We start from the raw sequence: 25965 nt of genomic DNA, 5'->3' as shown, positions 1-25965 counted from the left end.
AAGGCCCCACAGCAGCTGTGGTGATCCCACCATAGAGCAATGAATTAAGCCTGAAACCCAGCTGGGTCTGCACAGAAGCCTTTTTTGCACAATACAGCAAGACTATCATTGTTAACCTAGGCATTATTGTAAAATATTCTGCATTACATTAAGAACTGAGATAGAGATGCCCTGTAAAATTAGCACTAATAGGCAATTTATAACATTTAAAAATATGGATACCACATTGATTGCTAATTGACACCAGATTTCATATTGATTGCTAATTGACACCAGATTTCATAGTTTCATTTACACACAACCACAGTGAATCAGGTAATTACAGAAAATTGTTGAAGTAGGAAACAAAGTGAAATTAAGAAATAAGCCCCATTGAAGTTATAAAACAAACTTCTATAAAATGAACCTATAAACAACTAGAAGTTAAAATAACTATAAAAATTATCAATCTTGAGAGGGGAAGGAATCTGAGAGATATTGATGACGTTATTTTTCTAGTTTACAAATGCATAAAAGCGTAGTGAGCAAAGAGTTGGGAAGTAGTTAGAAAAATTAATTTGAAAGTAGTTAATTGGAAAAGAGTTCTCAGAATGCACTGTTTTAGAACTGAAACTCTATAGTCTTTCTTCGCATTTAACATCACATTTAAAAGAGGGGCCAGAGGGATCCAGATAAAGTTGTCTACAACATGTGCTACAAGGAAGACACGTGCATGTATGCTGAGAACCTTCCAATCTGACCCTGGTTCATCTACAGCTGCACCACGCGACCTTGGGCAAATACGGTCAACATCTGTGCAAACTTTGTTTATAAAACAGAATATTCAGCTCATCTTGCTTGGCTATTGAGAACACTTCTGTAAGCCTGAACTATGAAAACATGCACTTTTTCCAAGAACGCACAAAGACATGGAAAAGTAACTGCCAAGTATTGTGAAAAGCACTGAGAAGAATCCAAGGTGTATCCCACCAGCATGAAAAACTCTTCAGGCTGTCATCACAGCTTCTCAGTGTTGCGATGAAACCATTTCTCTGGGTATCACCGCAGAAATACACTTCCCAGTCTCAAAGAGTACCCAGGCAGGTACTGTGTGTGGTTTGTCTTTTCCCCATTTCTCCACCTCCCAGTGGATTGATTACTCAGCCAAGTATGCAGATTTTCAGACGATGACTTCTTACAGGCTTCCAAACGGTGACTTACAGAGTAAAGGTGCTAAAGGAGCAGCAAAGAGCACTGATGAAGCATGGAAAGGATAACAAAATGTCACGAGGAGCAATTTGGAAATCAGCAGCCAGCTTAGAGATAGATGGAAGTATGGTTAGCAGAAACAGCAAGATGAAAACCATCTTTCATTTACCATTTTTGAAACCCCTGTGTTCCTCCACAATGCAGAACTGATACAATCAGAGAAACGAATGTCTTATTAGCAGAAACCAAAATTACAGGTAGCAACAACGACAACAAAAAAAACAACCTAATTCTTTTCATTTGTGGCATTGTCTCTGTTCCTGGGCCTTTAGTATTATCGGCAGGAAGAAATGAGTAGAAGGGAAGTGGAAGGAAGGGGGAGAGAGAGCAGAAGGTTAAAAAAAAAATCAAGAAAAATAAGGGGGGGAATGAACTTCAGGCTCTGTGCCACATTTGGCTAAAATGAAGTAAGACCCAATTGGCAGCTTTTGAATATATGACCCTCCAAAGGCAAGTTGTCAGCTCAGTAACAGTTGAAGGAAATAAATGGACAGCTCTGTACTGTTCTGAAAGTCTTGTGTAATGAAGTTAGTTTCATCTTGGAAGATGGCCAAAAAGCACAAATCAATGAGCAACCAACCTTGTACCACTTCTGTAACAACAGTAATAGTCATCCAAACGCAAGCTGTTTATTAAGTTCTAGTAATATTTGCTCCACACCAGAAAGTTAAACTGACAATAACAAAGAGACTGGCTGTGCCAAGGGAACTTGGGCAGAGGTAACTTTTCACGAGTGATGATAAAGCAGATCTTCAGGCCAGTCCAGAAACAGCCAGGCACGTGAGTCTCCCACAGAAAGAACAGCTAAGTTATCCATCTTCTCACCAACACAGAAGGGTTGGGACAGTTTCCTCAGATCAGCATTAGACAAGCCAGGCACTGGGAAGCACCACGGAGTGAAGCAGTACAGTGTTTAGCTCGCCCCGGAGAACTTTCTCCTGCTGTGGCATAAAGCAAGTCTGAAATATGTGAAGACAGCTAAAGTTTTGCAACTGGTGACTCTGAAAGCTGATACCCGTACCTTCGAGAACCTAAAGGAAGACTCATTGAGGAAATTTTCTTCGTTTATCTCTGGGGACTTCCTGCACGAACAAACCACCAAACCGACTGAAATAAATAAATAATTAAAAGCAACGAGACTCGTACAAATGAAAGCAACCTGGGAGATACAGATTTAAAACCATGTTTGTGACAGTTTTATATTCTCTTATCTATGACAGTTTTAGGAGCCCGGATAACCAGTCTGTTACAACCAAGACTCTCTTGACTAGACGCCGTCCACAGTCAGCCAATCTTGGAGATGTTCTTGCAGCCTTTTGTCTCAAATAATGCCAGCTATTCAATCTTCTTTCTTATATACTTAAAAATGTATAAGATATTACTTCTTGTTTCAAAGGGCTGCCTCAAGAGATCACCTATGATTTTCTTCTTTTAACTAGAATAGTTTATACATGGGCTTAACATTGTTCATTTGTGTTGAAATTAAACTACGTATTAACTCCCTCGGATTCACTGAAGATCCTTGCTTTCATTGAAGAAGGTGATCTAATCACTGAGAAAGTCAGTGGATTGGAAATTTGGAAAACTATCCTAAGACCATTCTTCCACAGAATAATGACTTTTCAAAGCTGCATTTGGAAAACTATCCTAAGACCATTCTTCCACAGAATAATGAGTTTTCAAACCTGCAGTGCTACACTGCTTTGCTTCGGCTTTGCAATATGTGAGTTCCTGATTAAAATACTGCGTCCTTCTGATGGAAAAAAAAATATCTGGATGTTTGGGGAACATGGAATAAAGGAAGGAAGAAGTAGTGCACAATATGAAGCCATTTAAAGAAAAAGGATAACCTTTCAACCCAGATGCAACTGACTGCTTCGTGGAAACAGAAGAATGGTGATAAATCACCCATAGATAGGATAGTTAAGAGCGAGTACTAGAAAACCTTCAAAAGCCTGCCTGAACAAACATCTTCAAAATCCTCTTCCAAAGACAACAGCATAGTGAGCTGAAGTATATTCTTCCACTGTACAAGATGGAGAAGCACTTCTCTAGGAAGCCATCATGCCTGTTACTGAGGCTGTAAATCAGCTATTTCTGAAAACACGACCACGGCACTATAACTGGGGGAGAAAACCAAAGTAAAAGCAGCAAAAGTATTGCTGAGACGGCAAAAGACAGGGACGGGGGCAGTGGCAGGACCTAACTGGGAACACAGGACAAGCTATCCCCGCCATGAGCACGACTCCGACCACGGATACACATCCCTGCCATTCTTCTCACATTATACTAACCTCGGTTTCACAAACTGCTGGAGGGCAGGTGAGCTCTCCAGGGCTGAGCACGCTAGGCTCATGCTTCCCTGACAAAGTCCCAGATGTAGCTGCAGTCATGCTTGTAGCGTGCAGGTGATTAAAATGACAACTCTTTGAAGTGGCCCTGAAAAGAGCACATGGGAAGGAGACGGATTCTGCAGAGCTGATAACCAGGCGGTCCCTCGGTCGGTGCCACAGAGCTACACACAGTCATGCAAGCTGGACAGGGACACAAGGAGGACAGAAGGAAAGAACCAAAGGCAAGTTCAGAAAAAAAATCTTTTTCTTTTTTTTTTTTTTTTAATTTCAGAAAAAAAAGAGATGACCACTTTGCTGGGAATCCCTGTGGTCAACTCGCCGCTATTCTGTAGGGGAAAACTGGACATGTATGGACAGGCATGCATGCAGGAACACTGCTCCTCATCCCCTTTGGAGCGGGAAGCAAACCCTAGCAGCAACGGCCTGAACAGTCATTAGGCACCAAGGGTTATTATGCATTAACAGATGGGCTGTCTGTACGGGGAGAAAACGCCAGACTCATCCCTGGCAGGATCTGAGACAAGTTGGTAAAGAAAAGAAATAATAGTTTATCCCTTCGCTCTCCTCCATCCAAATTAGCGAACCAGTAATTTCCAAAATGCCCACAGGGAATTAATTTTACTGCATCCTTGACTGCAAGAGTAATGGGCTTAAAATGACACCACAAAAGGAAGAGGAATCAACAAGGATATAAGAAAAGATGCTTGTGATGGGGAAAAAATGATTACCTACATCATAAACACATTTTCTCCTGCTGGATGATACACCACCAGCCTTCATAGGAGCCAGTTAAAGTAGTATTATAATGAAAATCTAAGTAAGATATAAAGAAATTATATTACCCAGAAGACTTTCAGAGACCATATTTTTCTTAACAAATTTATGCTGAAAATCACATTCACGCTCTCCAGAGCAACAGGGCCTAGAAATCATTAGGACTGGTCTGCCATCCAGCCTGGAAGAAATCCGACCACTGTTAGTTATTTTGGAAGGGCATACTCGAGGAACTTTTCAGCAGTGGAAACTGTGCACCGATTTATATGGCTTGTCAGTTGTGTCACATAATGCTGCTCTTGACTGAAGGAGCATGTATATCAATGTTTTATAAATAAAAGCTTTAATGTATATGAATTATGAAATTAGCTTTTCCTGAATGCTCACATCAGCAGGAATTGATTTCCCAAAAGTTCAGACAGGCACTGTAAAAAGGGATGAGCAGGGCCACGTTCTACTTTTCCTCCACAGTATTTGCCCAGATGTGCATTACAGTTTGCTGAGCCTTGCATAATGTAAGCAAGCAGCCAGCATTTTCCATAGCCAGCGCTTAAACTGTGCGCACAGGCTAGAGAGACAAGTAGAGACAGTGCAATCCCTCCCCTTCCCAAGTATTTCCTATGGAGCTGCCCCCAGAATGAACTGCAGGAACCGCTCCATGCCTCCCCCTTTGGCCCTCAGGAAAAGCAAAAAGATACTGCGACAACAGCTCGCCTTGCTTTCTTGCAAAGAGGTGGCAGCAACTTCATTAAGAGCTGATGTCCTCAGACAGCAACATGGATAAAGAAGCCCACTCAGAGAAATAGGCACAAGTGAGAGAAAGAAAAGCATGGGACTAAAAACAAAACAACAAAAAAATAGAAGGATAAAAAAAACTCTGGTACTATATGCATGTGTACATTGTAATGAAGATAAGAGTAACAAAAGAAAAGAACAGTGATTGCATTTAAAGGAAATACTAAGAGAAGACACTGGAAAAGAAAGAAGAAACTGTTCACACACACAAATCAAACAGTCAAGACTACATCCAGTAAAGCCACGAAAACCATTAAATGGCTATCACCCTCTTTAAAAAGAAAAAAAAAAAAAAAAAAGCTAGCATTCCTGCCTGCAAATACTTAGACACTCTCTTAAACAGGAATGGCAAAATCTCGAGTCCAGAGAAGCACTTCGGCATGTGCTTAACTCGCAAGCTCCAAGTACTTCAACTGAGGTCAGTAAGAGTATTCATATATTTGAGACAGGCACGTGCTGCAGTGCCTTGCCGGATCGAAACCGAGGGTGCAGTTCCACACATGTGTTCCTAAACCACAGCAAAGCCAAAGGGGGGCTTGTGCCCCACCATCCCCTGAACTGTGCCACTAAAGAGCCTCGGCAGGCTTGCAATAAGACCACGTCATTTAAAGATGAGGAGAGGGAGAGAAAGGAAGAGAATAAAGGCATAATTACTTTTTAAGACAGATAATTTCGGTGACTGTGTTTCATATGAAGCTCTGCAGTTATACTGGTAGGGCCAAAACACGCTGAGAACTGTATCACACAGGAAAGATCAGTAAAGTCACCAGCGCTGGCTTCAGTGGTGAGAGAAAGACATGTGATGCCACATCCTGATGTTCCTACAGTTAAAGGAAACCTTGTTTTCTGTAGCTTCTCGATTTGGCATGGTTTGGCCTTCTCACACTACGAGGCAACTCGGGGCAAAATACATTAATAGCATGTCAGTTCTGCACAGTCAATAGACTTTTTAACAAGAGAAGCTATCAGGACTTGCTCTGCAGTGGTAAAGCTAAGAAAGCCATGGGAAATTTCCGGAGGAGCTCCCTCTGTAAGCAGGTCTTTGTTGTAGGAAGTAGAAGGGTGCGGCGGCTTCACTTCCATGGGGCACCACGTGTGTCATGTGTGCGTCTGCGTTCGTGTGTGTATTCAAAGGCAACCCAAAAGCAAGTCCTGTTCCACAAAGAATTCCATTTAGGATGAGTGCTGCTTCTTCTACCACATTTAACGGTGGGTGGAACTCAGCTTCCAGCAGCACAGCTATATGTTTTATTTTCTTCCTCTTTTTTCTTACGCTGTTCAAGTTTTAAATCGGTCAAATCCTACCTAAGCAAGCATAACATGCAACAACAGCGGTACATTTTTGACCCTTTTCTAACATATTTTAACACTTTGGGAATGATTATGGCACTACCATGACCACACGCCCAAACATCTTCAGCTTCATTTTCACCAGCATGGCCTAACATCGTTTCAACCTTATTTAATATTCACCAGCAGAAGGACGAGTACAGAAAAATCCATGCCTGAACAATGCTTAAAATAGACAAGGACTGCTAATTTTGTTTGCTAGGAAATAAAACGTGTACCTCGTCTCCTATTTAGTCATCGTTTCACAGCCCACTTAACCTCACGCTGCTGCTCACAGAAGCGATCCAACCACTCCCTCGCCACTCCATTTGCGTCCCTGCAACACCTTCTCCAGCCCAAGCACTTTTACAGCTACACCACGAACTGCAACATTAAGCAAATCCACATTAAAAGTCGACCGTATTTCGCCGGTTTGTTCTTAACCTGGACAAATTCCCAACCTGCGACAGGAGCTATCGCCTGGCATAAATGCTGGCCGGCAGAGGAGAGGGGGGAACAGCCAGAGGCTAAACCACTTCTTGCAGCACAGTGCTGGTTTAATGTGATCATAAAGTCACGGCATTAGGCAGATTTAGCATTTTTAGCATTAATGGCCTCCACGTTAGCGAGACTGTCACCCAAGACAACACACAAAAGCTTCGCACAGGACTTTCCCAGCACGGATGGGGAGAAGGGGGGAGCAGAACAGGGCAGCTCCTCTCTACAGATACTTATTTTTGTAGGTTTTACTGGTTCAAGGCGTCACTGACAGAGTTGAAGACAGAAAAAGCCAGCTTCAAAATTATTTGCCATTAGGATGACCATTATTTCTTCCACGCCATAAATAATTCACGAGCAACAGTTACTGTAACATGCTGTAACTCCAGCTTCTAAGTAACACAGAGCCTCTTGTCTTACAAAGTGATATTACTGTCCCCGTTGCATGTTGAACAACCAACAAAAAATTAACATTGGTAAAAGCTTTTCTAACTTAGCATAAAGGTCTCAGTAGCAGAAAAACTACCTCCTTCTTACAGTCTTGAGTTTAGTACAGCTTTTAATAAATGATTAGAGGAAATGCTATTCCAACAGATTAACTTCTGCTTTGTATCTGAAAATGAAAGGGATGTTCCCCGGTCTCAGAAAGCCAGCCCACACGATGGCAATAGGCCATGAGAATTTTCATCATTATCACCACGCACCGAGAAGGAAAACGAGTGCCTATCAAGCCAGAAAGCCACATCTCGGGCGTCCATCTATGTCACCCTTCTAAGGAAAACATTCACGTTAGGGCCGGTCGTTTGGGATGTCACCCAAACACGAACTGCATATAACATGAGCTCAGCTATCAGTCAGCTTTGCAAACAATAATAGCTAATGCTCTTTTTATTTGGCTTTGAGTTTTGTAAACTCAAAGTCTGGACCAAGTTTTGTATCACTGAAACCAAAACAGAAGCAGAGCTATTTTTTTTCAGCTCGAGTTGAGCTAAGAAGTTAATTGATCTGGCATACGTGCAGGGCTGGATATTTGTATTATAGGGTTTTCTGCATGCACGCTGCAGCTGAGAGATTTGGCTTACAACTTTGATGTACCAAAAAGAACTCCGTGGGACAAAGTCGCTGAAAGTAATAACCGTGAAATAAAAAAGGTGAGAAAGAACGAAGCATATCCCTTCTCTAAATCACCCTTACTCTGCCTAACAGGCACCTTATAAAAAGGGGGGGAAAAAAAAGAAAAAAGAAAAAAAAAACCACCACAAACATATGGTGGCAGCCTGCAGCAACTTAAAACTCTAAATGCAATTTCTAGACTATGCACTTTTGGGGCATAAAGATTTCCCGTATGAGAACAGCATAAAAAGTGATATGCTAAATGAAACAACTAATTAAAATAATGATAAGCATCTCATCAAAGTAAAACTCTAGGCAGACTCTTGCCTAAGACTCGTGGTTTCTGTCCACTTTATTAGTAGTGACCTCAAAAAATATTCCGTGTGTTGCAATGCACTCGACTGACATGCTTTACACCTTCGAGTTCCCGTTTGTATTTCTTAAAAACACGGCTAGAAAATCATTACTCGTTGTTTCAGTGGAGTTCCCAGGGGAAACTGAATTCCTGACACTGAGGAGCCTCAAAAGCTTGCTGTCTTGGTTGGACTCCCCAAAATGCAGCGTGACTAGCAGGATGCCTCGTGACAGACTGAAGTTTACTCAAAGCAGTAGCAGATTTTTTTTATTTTTACTTTTTTTTATCCAGAAGAATACAAAGCACAGTCCTCAGAGGGAAAAGAAAAGTCTCTCTTCTCCCCCAAACACAAATGTGGGAAAGGGCAGAGAAGACAGCCCTGCTCTTGTGGGCCGTGAAGGAGAAAAACGACAAAGTGCCAGTACACGACACAGCCCAGAAATATTGGGGAGCGCATAACTCTACCCCCTTGCATAAATCTGTTTTAAATCTATTTTTAAAATAGGCACATAGCTGATTTCCATATGCACATTGTTGAAACAGCTGATAGTTTCTCCAAATTCACTCCCATTGTTCTTAATTTAAAAGCACGCACTGCTTCAGAACTAATCTGCAAGTACAGCTAAAAATGAATTGCTTGTAATATACAGTCATCCTAACTTGGCTCAGACAACGCAGTATCAAAGTGCAAAACTAAGATTAGTAGATTATGTCAGAATGAGCTCCCATGGTTTATTCTTGAACTTTACAAATATCGTTAGCCAGTCATCATAGCGCGTGTGTGCCAAAACACGCTAATCTCCTGCAAGCATCGCGTCACGCAAAAGATGTCAGACCAGCAAGGCGAGCTCGAAGAACTGAAAGCAGAACGCAGGGACGCGAATACCACAAGCCCTCCTGGAGCACTGCAGCACGCCACACTTTCTCAACTCGGTTCTTTTTATTTGCATTTCTTCTAGCCTTTAGGAAGTAAAAGCAACGCAGTGGCAGCCACAGATCCAGGGCTGCATTTTTGCAGAGCAAATCAAGGGAAGAACCGGCCAGAAAAGACCTCAGTACAGGCTTACCATTTTCTTCTAATTGCATTTTTTAATCGCACAAATGAGCTCCTTTTCACGTCTGATTGAAGGAGGCTTTGTTCCCCCAGATAAATTTGCGGGATATGGCTTCTGACACTTCAGTCTGGGATGCGACATTTGCTGCAGAAATGCTGGAACGGTTTAAGATGCCACTCTTCCGTACGTGAACCGGTGGAACGATTTCCACGTGAGCGTTTTTTTTTTTTTTCTTTGCTCCTGTGCTCAGCCAAGCTGGTGCATCTGAAGAGCTTCCCACAGCAGCATAAATTAAGCTGATAAACTTTGCACAGGAGCAGATGGGGAACACTCGCACGATCCGTCTGCTCGCGGACCAGGGAGCCGCAGCCTGCAGCCCAGAGCCCCGAAACGCGGCTTTAGGCACGGCAACACACGGCCACTGACCGCGGCCACTCTCCCATGGCAAGTTTGGCAGCGGCATTTCACATCTTTGGACCCTGCGTCTGCATAAAGAAGCGACTGACGAACAAAAAGCACACGTGGAAGGGAAGGAGAGCCAGAGTATTTTCAAACAAGTCCTCCTCTCGCCTGTAATTAAAGGACTTACTCCTTTCCCACAGCCCACTGCTGGAAATACCAGGCCTCTGCCGGCTTGCCGAAGGAACAACATCAGAACAGGATGTCATTACACGAGGGAAAGTGTGAAACCCGAGCAAGTGAAACGACAAATGGTTTAAAACCTTGCACCTACTGACTCATTGAGAAAACGTTTCTGAGACAGGCTGCAAGAAACCCACCCTAACAAACGAAAGCCTAGAGTTCCCAAATAAAACCTCCCCGTTAAAAACCAACAAGGACCACATCCAATATTCCCACTAGTAGTGAGCCAGCAAAACAACCCATCAAAGATCTAAGAGAACACCAAATACATTTTGGCAAGCGTATTATTTCCTGTATCTGAATTTCAGCACCAAGCACTTGTCACATGCTAGACCTGAATTTTACAAGCATTTTGCAGCTTTTAACTTTTCTAGTGGCTTCCTACCACTTAAGAATGCCCTAAATAAAAAATGGTAGTAAGTGCAAAAAGTATATGCGTATCATATCCCATTTTCTACTTTACTTTTTACTTATACTCCAGGTACCTCTTATCCTTTTCTCTAAAGAAAGCCCTAACAACAGGTTAAGGGGCTTTACATTGAAGGTTAAGAGCTAAATCGTTAAAGCCGTTCACTTTTGGCCAGCAGAATAGGGACATTCAGGGCCATCAACATCAGGAAACATTTAAGGGAAGTTCAGGTTTGGCAACGCTGAAATTTGCATTATTAGACTTGAAAGTTAATGTCCCGTTAATCTTACACAGAGGCAGTCAAATCCATCAGCACTATTGTTTTCAGACTGTCTGCCCACTACAGCAAACAATGCATCATTTACACTTGGTTTACATTTATAGTTGGGAAGAAAGACATGCAAAGGACTAGGGGGAAAAAACAGAATGTTTAAAATGCAAATCTGGATTTTGCAGCAATGCATGTATTCCTCTGCAAATTCCACATCTGTTAAATCACACAAAAGCTGAGTGTTGTAATAAAAAAAAATAGTAATAATAAATGTCTCTGCTTTTCCTTTCCCTACATTAAAATTACCTTTAAGCCTTCCTTTCACTCGAATACTGCAAACTATAAACTTTAGAAATGAAAGCAGCTGGTGTTTCCCCCCCTCCATCCCCAAGTTCAAGTTGATTGAATTCAGTCACCATACAATATAAAAGGGAAAGAAAAGAAAAAAAGAAAAACAAAAAAGCATTTCCCTCCTCCTCAAGAACTTTCAGTTATGTTCAAACTAGGAAATATCCTAGTTTGAAATGGGCATAAACAAAATACGAATTTTAAACCTGGAGTCTCTTTAGCTTCAGTCTATGAGATTTTAAAAGTGACCTACTTTATGTAATACTCCCACAGCTGAGTCATCACAGTATCAACTGGTCTCTATCAGCTGCAGGGTGTGATCATCACTTAAAAAAAAAATCAAGTATCCACGCTGAAATACAACTTTTTTCTTTTTTTTTAATTCTGTTAAAAATACACTGGTAATCTCACAGTCCAGAACATAATGGGGGGGGTGAGGGGGGGGGGGAAGCCTTGAAGAAAGTTTGAACCACATCAAGTAGTCTCTGTATAGCAGATGCCATGCCTAATAGCAAGCGCCTGTAAGCTACATGACAAAATATTGGACCAGGCTGCAGAAACAATGATTAGTTCCTTCTCTGCCACTGTTAGAGTACGTACCTTCAGGCAAGTAATTTGGACTTCTTTCTGTTTCATCAAACAATAAAATGGAGGGAATGCTACTACATTAGAAAATGAGCTGACGTTTATACCACCCTTTAATATGCGTAACATTAACAGTTATTTTACATCTACAGAAAAGGAAGGGGTAATATATTTTTAATACTGGCTTAGTAGGCCTCATAAGAGAAGGTGAGAGTGCTTAATGAACATTAGAAACTCTTCACAGGGGCCTTGATTCATTATAATTCACTCTGGACAGCATCCTACGCAGAATTCTGGCTCACGGTCTGTTGGAGTGAACAGGAGTGCATTAGTATCTCAGTGCAAGGCATTTGTTGATAGCGAGAAGTAAATATTCATTAAAAAAAAAAAAAGATTGGAATTACTAGTTTCTAGTTACATGCCGTCATGCCACTCAGCATAAAGCTGCAGTCTCAACAGACCAGGAGGAGGTTAAGAGGAATGCAAACTCTCAAGAGAGGCTAGCATCCGTACACTAGCTGCCTAAGTTATGTATACAAAAAAAAAAGGAGCTCAGCACACTACATTGCTGGAACAGGTACAACGCTGGAACTGTCACCACCAGCCTGAAAAAGACCCAGCACAAGAAAGCTCCAGAAGGCTACCCGAAATAAAACGCAAGGCACACTGAATCATACCACCCCTGCCGTCACCCAGCAGCGGCTTTACATGATGCCTTGTAGGAGCTGGCCCTACTCGCAACGCCCCTCAGCGTGGGGCAGGGAAACGGGGTGCTGGGGGGTGAGAAATGAGGGAACCCCACCATGCACTAGACAAGGCCAGGCAACGGGGTGAGTCTGAAGCCGTGGGGAGCACAAAAATGTCCCCTCCCCAGGGGCTGCTGCTGTCACCATTCCCCCGGCTCCCTGGAGTGCCTCAGCACCAGGGCCTGAGCACCCACAGGGCCTCGCTCGCGTGCCCGACCCCATGGCAGTGCTGCGGGGTGGCCGCCAGGTTTCACGACAGGCACAACCAACGAGGCAGTCTCTGGCCTGCTGCTCGCAGCGACCTCAAAGGCATCGTTGGGAGGGATTTTAACGCACACAACGCTTCGAGGCGCCACTACCAACTGGGGGGGGGGGGGTAGGCTCTCCGCAGGCCGTCCCGAGGGGACCCATGTCCCCTCACGGCACCTCCGCAGGGAAGAGGAGGTGTCATGCGAGGTGACGGCAGTGACGTTGCTCCTGAATCGCGTTTCGCCATCTGCTACCCTGGCAGAGCTGTGCAGGTATTTTGGGACGGTGATCCAGGCCCAATACACCGAGGCCTGCACCGGGAGGAAGAGAAGACGTGCTCTCCGACAGCACGAAAATGGGCAGAAAAACACACACCTGTGAAATTACGCTCGAGACTTCAAAGGTTTTCATTTAAGAACTATTAATTCCAAGCGCATACTGAATGCAGTCTGGCTTCTCGGGCGATGCTTTACAAAGCTGTCAGCTTTCTGAGGCTTGAGCCAAAAGGCAATATTTGATATGTAAAGATGTTTGAGAAGGAGGAGGATAAAGTGAGAAGCAAGATGTGAATGAGTCAGCCATAGCTCTTTTAAAAATTAAGCAATAGCGTTTTTAAAGAGCCGGGGGGGGGGGGGGGGGGGGGGGGGATGCATATGCGGATTTCCTCATTCCTGGGTTATCAGTTGCGAAGATAATGCAAAGTTTTGGGGAACTTTTAACTACCGCTACTCACGAAGCAGCGAGTGGAGCCACACGACAGCTGCCCACGGCACGCGGGCTTCACCCCATTGTTCTCGCTACCTTTTTGCTTTCAGAACTCGTTTCACGAGCACTGGAAAGCAGAAAGCCCGAGCAGGCTTTGCTTGAGAGCAAGACGGCGGCCTGCAGCTACCCGAATGTCCCGATGATGGGCATGTGCCACCGAGACGGGATGTTGTTTTGGAGGAGCCGGGGGGGACTGCTCGCCCCAGAACTGGAGGGCTGTCATGTGTGGGTACCCCCATCTACCCCACTCGGTGCCGGCTCCATGCAGTGCCGGGTGAACTGTTGTCATGCTCCACGGCCCCCACACCGCTCCCAACTCCCAGCAGCCCACTTCACCTCCCCGGCCACCCCGTGGGGCTTCTGTGCTGAGCCCGCGGGAGTGCGAGACCAGAGGGTATACAGTGCCCCGCGGGGATATGGTTTAGGGAGGGGGCCAGCCTGTCCCTGGGGAAGGTGGGCTGGGGGTGTGGGAGGGTTGGTGGGCTGGCTACACCTTCCTCTGGGTGGGCAGACAACAACAGGCATGGTACGGCACAGCACGCCACGGCCAGGGGGAAGGCGCCACGCGTGTCACGCCAAGCAAGGCGGGCATGAGACCAGGCGGGGCGGGGGCTGCTGGCACCATGGCCCCCTCGCCGGAACCAGCAGTGCCATGCCATGCCATAGCATACCACGCCGTGCCGTGCCGTGCCATGCCATACCATGCCACACCACGCCATGCCACCCCCACACCTGCCCACCTGGGGCCGCCCCCCCCCCGCCCCGCTCTTAGCCCCGGGGCCTCCCCCCGCCCCCGCCCCGCCCGTGACGTCACGCGCGGGCCGAGGCGGCGGAGCGCTCGCGCGGCGCGCAGGCCCTTCCCTTTGTGACGTCACGGGCACGGGGCGAACCTGGCCGGGCGGCGGCGGCGGCGGCGCGGTGGCGGTGTCCGGCGGGGCTCCCGGCGCGGCCCCGGATACCTGTTGCTGCCGGAGGGCCCCGCCGCCGCCGTGAAGGCCGGGGGGGGGAGAAAAAAAAAAAAAAAAAGCAATAGTAAAAGAAGAACGATAAGGATAAGGCGAAATTAAATGATGATGCGGATTAAAATGGGATAAAAAAAATAAAAATTAAGAAAAAAAAGGGGGGGGGCGAAGTTGCATCGCGGGAGCACGCCCGCGGCGCGCTGTCCCCGTGTCCTGCCCCGGCATTGTCCGCCCCCGCCGGGCCGGGGGAGTTTGGGGCGAACCCTCCTTCATCCCCCTCCGCAGCCCCGTTCGCACCGCGGTGTCCCCTCCCCTAAAGCCGGGCTCTGCTTTTGTCTGGGCGCCCCCCGCGCCTCGGGGCAGAGTTTCCCCCCCGCACGCCCGATCCCGTAGCTGCAGCCCGGCGGCTCCGGGCTCCCCGTCCCTCTGCAATGCGGATGTATTTTAATTCCAAAAGCCGGCCCCGGGGTGCCCGGCTGCCGCCTAGCACCACGTCCCCCCCCTCCTTCCCCGCAGCGCCCGGCGGGGGGTCCAAAACCCACCCACCCATCCCCCTTATTTATATTTTTTTTGCCTTTTTTTTTTTTTTTTAATTTTTGGGAATGCACAGAACAGCAGCAGAGGGAAGTGTCCCGAAGGTCACCCGCCCTGCACGGAAACGCACGTACGGCCCCCGCCGACAACCACGGGCGCCGGCGACACGTACGATATAAACTGCAACTTTTAAAGTGTCGCAGCAAACACACCCTAAAGCGACGGTGTCTGTGTCTGTCTGTGTGTCCCCCCGCCCCAAAACGCCACGCCGAAACGCAGCATTTTTCCAACGTGCAGATAAAAATCGCGATTCGGTCTGCTGCATATTCGCCTAATCCCCCCTCGCTTTTTTTGTTTTTTTGCCTTTTTTTCCAAACGAAAAGAAAAAACTCCCCTATGCCAATCAAAACGCAACTGGAGCACGAACAAAAATCCCCCCCCCCCCCCCCCCCCCCCACGTCCACGCACATTTCTCCCCTTTAAAGGAGCAGACAATCGCGAGGGATCGGCCGGATTAAAAATAAATTAATTAATTAAAAAAAAAAAAAATGAAGCAGAAGCGGAGAACCCGGGCTGCGGCTCCTTCTCCCAAATATTTTTCTCCGAGCCATTTTCCCGTGTGGCACGGCCCGGCACGGCCACCGGCCGCAAGTTGCAGCAGGCTCCGGGCTGGAGCACCCATGGGTGGCCGGGAGAAGCCGGCGGCACGGCGCTGGCAGCCGCCGTCTCGTTGCATCCCCCCCGCGGCAGCCCCCCGAGCTCCCCGCCTTTCATCGAAAACTAGATGATGATTGTGTCATTTGAGGTCAATACATTTGTTCAGCGGGGGAACCGCGAGGCACAGGCTGGTTTTATAACCCGGCTGGATGGAAGGCTTCCCCGGGAAAAGGGGGCCTCTGAAACTCCCCCACCACACCGCAGGAAAAAAAAAAAAAAGAAAACAACAACAACAACAACACACAAAACCCCAAACAAATCCAGCATTACATTTCTTTTAAAAACCGTATAGCCGCAGAATTAGCTATAAACTTGACATTCACTGCCATTTCCTAAAATTGGGAGTCAAATGATATACGTTATGACCACTTACGTATTTCTTTTGAATTATATTCCTCTTGGGTCTTTCTTTGCTCATTCTGGTATCCAAATTCTGATTGCAAAAGGGGACAATTGCTTCATGAATTAAAGCCGCGACAATTAAAAAAAAAAAATACCGAAAAATCCTGGGGGGGAGGGGGTTGTTTGTAGTGGTATCTTGTAATCCGACTTTTCTTTCCTCACAATGTGATTCTCCTAGCAATAAATCCGAGGTATGGGGGACGAAAAAAAAAAAAAAAGACGAATGCGAAGGAAACAAAAAAAAAAATTCACTTTAGTGAAACATTATAATGGAAAATTTCCCCCTAAACACAAAAAACGACGCCCTCGATATCCCCTTTTTTCCTTCTCGAGCCACCTAAGCGATCTGCAGGTCCTTAGTGTCAGAGCCGTAGTTACATCTTGGAAAAGGAAAGGGACTGAAGGGAGAAGATAAATAACAAAAATGTTGGAAGTCACGTTGGCGCTGCTGCAGCAGGGAAAAGCAGCAGAGACAACTCCAGCAGCAGCAGCAGCAGCAGCAGCAGCACCAGCAGCAGCTCCAGCAGCAGCAGCAGCAGCAGCAGCAGTGAGGGCTGCACGCACTGTGTGTGTCTCTGCTCCTCCAGCTCCCCCCTAACCAATGAGAACAGCTCTCCGCCAGCAACTTTAAATGGACCTGGGCTGCCTCTTTTTTTTTTTTTTTTTTATAATATATATGTCTGCGTGTGTGTGTGCGCGCGTGTATATAGATATATATACAACACACAGGCACACGCACACACAGCCGGGCACCGCTTAGGGCATGCCCGCAACTCCCAACCCGCACGCCAGCCGCAGCACCCGGCCCAAGGTCGCCGCTGCGAGCCCTGGGGGGGAATTTGGCGACGGTCCCTCAGCGCGCAGCACGCTCGGCCTCGCCGCCCTGCCCTGCCCCCTCCCCTTCCCTCCCCTCCCCGCCCCGCTGCCGCCGCCGCCTCCTCTCCTTTCCGCTCCGGCCCTGCGCCCGTCCCCCGGGCTCGGCCGTGCGCCGGGGCCCGCCGGTCGCTGGCAGCACCTGGCCTGGCCGCGGGGCTCCGCGCAGGGCCCGGCAATTGTCCTCGCTCCGCGGGAAAGTTGTAGTTCCCTCGCCACAAAATGGCGGCGCCGGCGAACTACATCTCCCGGCGTGCCTCGCGCTCATCCCCCCCCCCCTCCTCCGTGCACCGCCGACCATTGGCTGCTCGGCGAGGAGCGCCCCCCCCCCCCCCCCCCCCGCGGCGGTCGGTGGTAGGGGCGGGGGCGGCGCTGAGGGAGGGGGCATGGCGCTGAGGAGGAGGAGGAGGAGGAGGAGGAGGAGGAGGAGGGGGAAGTTTATGGCCGCAAGGGCGGCGGGAGGCTGCCGGCAGGGCGCCGGGATTGATGTGTCTGGGTCGGGGGAGGGAGCGGCCGCACGAAAGTCGGTCGGCCCCGGTGTCAGCTCGGGACAGGCCGCCTGGTGCGCCCCGGAGGTAGCCTGAGGTCACCACCAGCACTCCTCCTCCCCCTCCTCCTCCTCCTCCTCCTCCTCCTCCTCCTCCTCCTCCCGTCCCACCGGCCCGCAGTGCGTTACCTCCTGCCCCACACGCAGGGGTGGCTGCTGATGCGATTCAGGACCGGAATTTCAATAAAGAGCTATGAGCTGCAAATACTTGTGGTCTTTATGTGCGCGTGTGTGTTTTTGTGCGTTTTTTTTCCACCAGCGCAAAGAGGAGCATGCGGAGTCACAGAAAGGACAGCAGTTCTGGACAGGGCTTTGCATGGAGAGCCGGGGGCAAGGTTAATTGGTGGCTTCCCCGGTGAAGTATCAGGAAGACTCCTGTAGTCAGTGGCCATTTGTGCTTTTCAGTGTAACTCACTGCAAACTGTGAGGGAACGTACCTCTACCATAACGCATACAGTTATGTATTGCTTCAAACACGCTGCCATGTTCTCTAAATGCAGTTTATGTTCATTCAGCTCTGTAGAGTAATACCTCCGCCCCACAGATGAGAAAACTTCTGTGTAAGGCCGTTGAATGACTGTCCTTAAAGTCAGGAGAGCTGAAGGCCCAGGAGTCGCCAGAACTTCAAGTCACTGGTGGCTCCTAGTCCACTGCTGTAACCCATGAGGCCCTCCATCCAGCTTTTCTCACACACGTATGCAAACACAGCATTCTCCATTTATCCTAGAAACAGGACCCAAATGGTGTTTGAAATGCTAAATGGAAAAAATCAAGTTAGGCAATAACTACTTAATTTTTACTTTGCTTCTTTGTGCTTACCCCTAACGATTTTAGGCGCTTTTTCTAGTCTTATTCGTGAAGTAGTTAAGCTGAGAGAAATGACCTTTGCTTGGCCTCATCTAGTATCAAGTTTTTATGGTAATAACTACTTGTGATCAAGGTAATATTTTGAAGCCTTTACTTTAGGCCTCTTGTAGGAAAATATACATTATTTCAAAGTGTCAGTATGAAGAGAGGTTTTTTGTTCCTTTAAGATGGAAATTTGTGCATTTCTTTTAGTTATGCTGAGCTCTCTGCCCTCACTGTTTTTTATTAAGGTATTTATGTAGCTTGAAGGCCTAGGACATATTTGGAAGAAAACACTTTTGTCTCAGGTTTTCTTCAGTTAAGAACGGTGGGTCTGCAACTTCTCTTTCTCTAGGAGACATTTCAGAAAACCGTAAGAGGCAAATACAGTCAGTTGTATATTTCTAAGTCAACAATTAAGCAAAAGGTTCTTGTAACAAACCTACCTCCCTTTTCTCAAATAGCATAAGGTAGCAAAACCAACTTTTCCTTGTACACACGCTTTAGAGATTACTTTCTGGCTGTTCTTATGTCTTGCTGCTGCTATGTTTGCTACTGGCTTTTGTGCCATGTGTTGAACAAGAGCTAACTGTCAGTGCAAACTAATGAATTTTCTTCTCAAGGCTGGATGACAGAAACCTTTTGCATAGATCCATGGCTGTATTCACATATGTGCGCTGTGTTAGAGAGCATCATACTATGTATATGCTCGGTATCCTGTTTCTGCGTTGGATCTTTCCCTTCTGTTTTAGCTTGTGCGCATTTTGTAGACTGACCCTTTAAATACTGAGATTTGACTGGTTTAGAAAATTAATTAAGTTCTGATACAATAGAATTTAGTACTACCAATACTGATGTCAGTATTTGCCATTACAGTAGTTCACTTTCATTCTTTCTTTATTTATTTAGCTTTATTTTTTTCTGGAAAGCTTTAATTTTTAATTTGATGGTGAGTTTCATATCCTGGCCACTTTCAACTCTAGTATTTCTTGAAGATGTTTAAGTACATAATGTTAACGTGGTAGAGTTTCCTTTTGTGTATCTCATTAATTTTTCCATTGAACATAATTATTTTACTAGGACTTACATGGATTTATAAAGGAGCCCAAAACCTGGATTCCTGTGTTTTACAGTTATTTTTTACCACTGTCCAGAATAAACCTTTCCAGCAACTCACAGAGAACAGAACAGGCTCAGTGTCCTGAAACATGATAATGTAGTTCAAAAGGCTTTGGGATTTCTTGGGGGGAAGGGGAGGTGGAGGTAAAATTGTGGGTTGTTTGCATGAGAATAATTCGTTTTATGCATTGTGCATTTGGACTTGTGTATACTAAACATCTCAGGCGCAGTTACCTCCAAGAAATAGGTGACATGTGGGCACTTTCTAGCACATAAGATAATCTTGTAGTACATAATTCCAGTGAAAACAGGAAGCTCCATTGAGAAGGAACCTTGGTGATACCTCTCCAGCTACTAGAGCTTTCATGATACTTACCTACTTCACATCTCAACATAGGTAAAATCTCTTTCAGAGTTTGTAGGAAAAGAACATTCATCGCAGCTGACCTATGTATGACTACTTGTCTTTTTTAATCAGGGACTATTGCTTTTGATACTGTTTTACTTGGAAGGCATGTGTAAATGCAAAATATTTTGCAGTGTCCTCGGAGTTCTCTTGGGGAAAGATCTTCAGTAAGGTAACGGAGAAGGTCCTGGTATGGTTGCTGGACAAAATTTTAAAAAGAGTATGTAGTTCATAAGGCAAATGACAATCTACCGTAAATCAAAGAACAGTCATTTGAGACTTCTATTTTTTCCTTTTTGGTCAAACAGATAAAACAATAGGCACAGGCAGTACGGGGAAGGCAGAAAGAATGTATAGGGTGAATTCACGAGCCATAATTCACCAGTCAGCAAACAAAGGGCATGATGCCAGACAAGTTCAGCTATAAAAGGAGCCTTGTCTTGGGGGCAGGCTGTGATTGTTTGTGGACAGATGGCTGCTTACCAGTTCATAAAAATAACTTCTGGATACCTTTTCCTCAAATGTGGCATATTTACCTGAATTATGCCTACTTAAAAAAAAAAAGTCAAGATTAAATTGTCTAGTGTTTCATAGTTTGTTTTGTTTTGTTTTGTTTTATCTGAAAAGGATGCAACTTTGCCTTCTGATATTTAATCCCTGTGTGCATAAAAGCAAAACCTTTTGTAAGCTAAGAAGGACGAGGGTGGGAGTAGGTTGGTGGTTTTACACTGAGGATTACAGAACTTGCTTCTAACCCTCATTCTTCAGGTTGGCAATCTTTGGAGATACAGTAATGCACAAGGAATTCCTATTTTCAGAAGTTTCAGTGGCTTCCTAGACACTTGATGTACTGCTCAAACTAGGTTAAAGGATTATGAAAGTAGTCCGCCGGGTTTGTGAAAATCAAAGACATTTCCACACAGTTGCTTTTTTGGTGCCATAAACAACACCACCACTTATGTATCGCACATTTTGTTTTGTGTTTGAGAAGACAAGAACTTTACCATAGGCAAACAACTTTCTTGTAGCAGGTAAGAAAGCTGTGAAGACAATCAGAGAGGGGCCTCTTCCAGTAGATACCCAGAATGCTGAATTTTCTGGAGTAATTCTTGCCTGTGGTTTGAGTCGATGTCAGTATTCCTGTTTCCACATCCCCTAATTTGAGTTTCCCTCCTCTTTTTTGTCATGTTTTAAGCACCTTGTCTTTCTTATATTCATATTCTCCTCATTGTTTTCCATCGGTCTTGTGATTCACACAGCATACTTGTGTAATACTGGAGTAGAAGGTTGAAGATAGTGTTACAATACATATCTAAGAGAAAAATGGCTACTGCTATGAATGAATCCCTTATAGAAGAGGGAAGTAGTACTTCCTTTTGTTCTTTCCCATAGGGAAGTAGAGATATTGTAGCCAGTTGCTGGCAGGCAGTTTGGCCACTTCCCCACAACCTTTTTTACTTCATAGTTTGTGAGATGTATTTATAAAACACAAACATAATGACCATCCAACATAGTTACCTAGTGCACGCACAAGGTGCTGCATCTGCATCTGAGGATTCCAAACAGGCAACTGCCATCATGCACTTAATTTCTACATGTGTCGTGGATTCTGTATCACATGCACAATGGGTCTGGATTCAGGCGATGCAGATTTATGCATGTGATTTAAAGTCCTCTCAGCAATTGAGATATGGTGCCTAGCATCTCCTGGATCCTTGCGGCAGCCTTACACACACGTGCAGGCAGACACTGCACAGATGGTTAGAGCGAAAGGATATTAAAGTGGCTAAGTTAAGCACTGAAAAGTTACAAAATGCCAGAATTAGGAAATGCTTATGCAACCTTAATTCCATCCATACATCTGTATATTGCTTTATAATAATCTTAAAATAGATTGCATACCTTTCCCCCTCCCCTCCATAGGATGATTGTTTTTTGTACAGCGTATTAAGTGAGTCTGCTCTAGGGATGAATTAGAGTGCATGCTGAAGGAGAGTGTTGTCTGTTAAACTCTTACCCTCGTGTGTTCCTATGAATGCAAGATGGGAAGACATAATCTCATTGTTAAAGCTGGAGAAGTTGATTCTCTGCCAAGGAGCGTAATGCTGGATAGGCCATTTACATCAATCTTTAATAGCGGCCAGGTCAGCACTACTAATTTGTACGTAAATAGCTACAGTTGTCAGATGGGTGATGAGTTGTGACTTGTGGCCATCACAGCTCTTTGATCCAAATCGCCTAGTGTGCAGGATACTTTGTTCCCCACTTGAGAATGTAGAAGAGGAGATGGGGAAATAAATATATCCGTGGTTGTTAACGTGTTCCTGTTGTAGGTCATGCATTGTGTTCCTTATTTTATGGGTTCTCTTAGGACTACACATGCATCTGCACCAAAGGTTGCTGGAAGCTGTATTTTTTGAGTACTCAAAGAGTATGCAGTGCACAGTACTCACAAGAATTGGGCTTTAGGTACTTTCAGACTCTTCAGATCTTAATTTCTCACTGCCTCTGGACAATCTGTAAACTGGGGCTACTATTCTTTTATTTCATAGAAATGAGGAAAACATAGTGCTTGTGGACAATCAATGATGTTCTTAGTGTGAGCACTGCAGAAGAGGCAGTATCTCTTCACTTGTCTCTTTGTCTGCTTTTTCTCTGCTGAATTCAGTACTATCTCAGCATTTATTTTCTTCACGTTTGATTTCACTGCTTTTTATAGCTGGCAATGTAAGGGTGTTTGTCCTTGCGACATTGTTCCGTGTTTACTGGAGTTTGCTCTGCAACAATTGAGAAATAGGATTGTGGGACAGTAGCTCTTCAGGGGTGTGAATGCACATAAGCTTGAACAAGAATGGTCAAAGCGGTGAGAACTTCTCTTTTTTTTTTTTGTTTCAGTACAAGTTGCTGCACAAACTCAGAAGTTTGCGTGAATGTGAACAATTTTAGTCGAGTCAGTAAATTTAACCAGGCTATTAAATTAAAGTAAGACAATTTTACTCTGAAAGAAGAGCTCAACATGGAAGAAGGGGAACAAGAGCATGTCTTAGTGGGTGGAAGAAGGAATTGAGAGCATTATTCCACCCAGTCTTTCTTCTCTTTTTCTCTCTTCTCTTTGCCCATTTGAAAGTTTGTATTTCTCTTCCACCGTCTTTTCTCAAAGCCTTGTGAAGAGTGTAATGCTTACTTTGAGCCACAGGGAAGATGAGGCTAGTGGGACCGGTGCAATGTAGTTTGTGAGCTGAGCATGGTGTTGTAGCATGCTAGAGTTCATCTTTGTAGGCAATAATGATTCTCCTCTCAAGCATTGCACACACCGTGTTTTCCTCCTGTAAAAAAAAAAAAAAACAACAGCCCAGTTGCCCACAGCTGATTCCAGCTGATGAGTAGCGTGGAAAAGTGGTGAATGAGGCCTCAAGCTTGGCTCCAGCACTGGCAGTGGTAGCACTGCTGGTGTCCAGTTTACTAGCCAAAGTTTAGCCATCATTTTCCCTTGTACCCGGCCATAAATTTCACGCATTTGAAACACTGTTTGCATTACAGCTGAGTATAATTAATTTCAAGCACAGTGGAGGCTGTGTGAAGTTTTTAATAAAAGGTCATCTTTGTAAATAATCAAGTAATACAAATAGAGTGGGGGCTCCTGCTGAAAAGACAGAAACAGCAAGTTATTGCTGTAGCCTTAAGGAAGCTTATCAAGCAATTCAGTGTTTAATAACAACACACATAATACCTACATCTTGTAAGGTGCTGGATGGTCCCAGCTTCTTTTGTTATTTGACCAGTTTTTGTGGTATGCCAGCACCATACAGCATTAAGACCCTGAAATCATTATGCCAAGAGCAGAGGGAACAAAATAAATTACAGGAACAGCTAACTTGGTTTTGGTAATATCTTTTATTGCCCAAGAACTTGGATATGTTTATTTCTTGCTTGTGATAGCCAATTATAATAACTCCAGTGGTGGTTTCTGTTGTTTTTATCAAATTTGCAGCATGTGCTGGCTTTGGACGCACATTTGCAAAGTCTTCTGCCGATGTGAGCTCAGACTGGCTTTTCTGGAACTGTGTTCTAATTTTTGTTTGGTTCATGCTATGGCTTCTATCATTGCAATGCATATGTAAGCACGGTTGATGCTGATGCAGTAGCTTACTGTGAGAGGCTAAGATAAAACACCAGCTGTTTCTGAAGACCTCGCCTGCTGCTATCAAGAGGTTCAGGTTAGCAGTATTAAGTGTTACAAGGATCTGTAGGACCTATGTTTTGAACTGCTTTCCTGAAGAGAGGGTGGAAATGTACATGCCTGGCTATTTTTGGAATCAGTCTTTCTTGAGTGTGCTTATACTTTATGAAATGCGAGCTCGGGGAATATGGATAATAAAGCTGAATTACTGTCCTTGAGTGTTTGTAGATTAAGGATATTGGGCATGAGTGAGTTGTGGCAAAAGCTGAATTAGGTTTAAAATAACAGCAACAACAACAGAGAGAGGATGGCCCAATCAAATGCCGGTCTTGTCAACGTAATTCTGAAGGGATTCGGGTACAGCTAAAGATTTGCTTCCTTCACTGATGCGGACACAGTGCACCAGGAAGGCATCAGGCCGGGTGAAGTCGCCAGCCAGCCAACTTCCAGGATGCCTGCTGCTGACCAACCCACAAAGACGCAGTTATCTCCGAAACAAGCTGTTTGTTTTATTTCAAAGCCCCAGTGGGCCTGGCTCCTTCCTGCCCAGCAGCAGAGCAGGCTCCCTTCTTGCTCGCTGCCTGGTCTGGGGAAGTGATTGCTTGCTGGCCCGCGAGAGTGGTTCTTGGTAATTGGCTTTCTGGGAGTGCTGTGTGCGAGTATCTGGCTTTTTTAATTGTTTGTTTTATTAAAGTTTGTTTATTGAAGCGAATATCTGGTCACAATGGAAGCATGTTTTTTGAAGCCTGTGTATTGCCAAGAGAACAGGGTAGAGTACGGATCGGGTTATTGCTTCTCCCAGATCAGAAGTATGCACGCAGCTCTGCAGGCCCCGTGGGCAGTGTCCCAGCATCTCCTCCCTTCCCCTTTTTCTAGGCGAGTTGTGCTGGTTCTGCTGTAGCCGTGGGTCCCAGCAGCTGTGCAGGTGGGATGGTGAGGCGGGAGTCACTTCACCCCTGGCATTTCCAAAAAGAGAGGTTTAGATCCGTATTGCAGGTTGCAGTGTGATACAAGAGCCCCAAAGCTAATTTGACTCCCTCTGCTTCATCTCACTGAGGAGTAGAGAGGTTGGGCTGAGCTCATTTAGCCAGCTGAAAAGTATGGTTGTTTTCTGTTAGATTACTGCCCTACAATGGTAAATAAGTGCAAAAAAAACAAGTCTGCTTCTAGAACCCAAGGCAGTTTAGCCAGCTCTGCAGCATACATATACACAATTAGTTGCGTTTGTTAATTAAAAAGTTTTCAAAATGCCAGTGTGACCTGTATATTAAAAGTAGGCTTGTCCTTTTGAGTTTCTGTGCCATCCTCACTTTAGCTGGCAGGGGAACACGTATTCCTGCAGCTGCTGTCATTAAGAGCGTGGGCAACAGCCCCAGTAGTCCTTTCTAGTAAGTGCGTGCCTGGTAATTTATATAACCATAATATGCATCTTGCCTACCTGGACCATGAGATGGCTCATCTTGTGAAGCAGGGCAGATCAATTTTAAAAACAAGATAATCTTGTTTAGGATTTAAGGCTTTTGGAAGCGGAGCATCTCATGACTGTGTAATTATATGTTTGTATGTTGTAGTTTCTCTGCATGGAGTGTAACACAAATAATCTCAAGCTTTCTTAGCAAACAGTTCAGGACTAGGGAATTGTGTGGATGAGGAAATGGCGTGGGAACAGACTTACTTACCAGTGAGTCAAAGGCTGGAATTCCCTCTATAACCAGTAACACTGTCTGGCAACTTACGTGCTCAGAGCTGCAGTGGTTTGGTTTGTTGAAACACTTCTCAGTGAGACTGGTTTCGTTCAGTCTTATTGCTAGCACGAGCTTTGGGCAGCTGAGGAAAACAACAG

The 25965-nt window shown here is 45.3% G+C and overlaps 1 protein-coding gene across 1 annotated transcript in view; it reads right to left on the bottom strand.

The window, feature by feature from the left end:
- The window catches only part of JARID2 (jumonji and AT-rich interaction domain containing 2), a 213225-nt gene extending 196211 nt beyond the window's left edge, over positions 1-17014 (bottom strand). The window contains exon 1 of the mRNA XM_048057982.2: positions 16123-17014. Within this exon, the coding sequence (XP_047913939.2) occupies positions 16123-16167 (45 nt within the window). The 5' untranslated portion in view covers positions 16168-17014. The remainder of the gene's footprint in view (positions 1-16122) is intronic.
- Positions 17015-25965: the final 8951 nt, after the last annotated feature.

The sequence above is a fragment of the Anser cygnoides genome, chromosome 2 (assembly GCF_040182565.1).
Source record: "Anser cygnoides isolate HZ-2024a breed goose chromosome 2, Taihu_goose_T2T_genome, whole genome shotgun sequence".
NCBI lineage: Eukaryota > Metazoa > Chordata > Aves > Anseriformes > Anatidae > Anser > Anser cygnoides.
The sequence above is the reverse complement of the archived record's forward strand: the minus strand, read 5'-3'. Positions and strand labels throughout refer to the sequence as shown.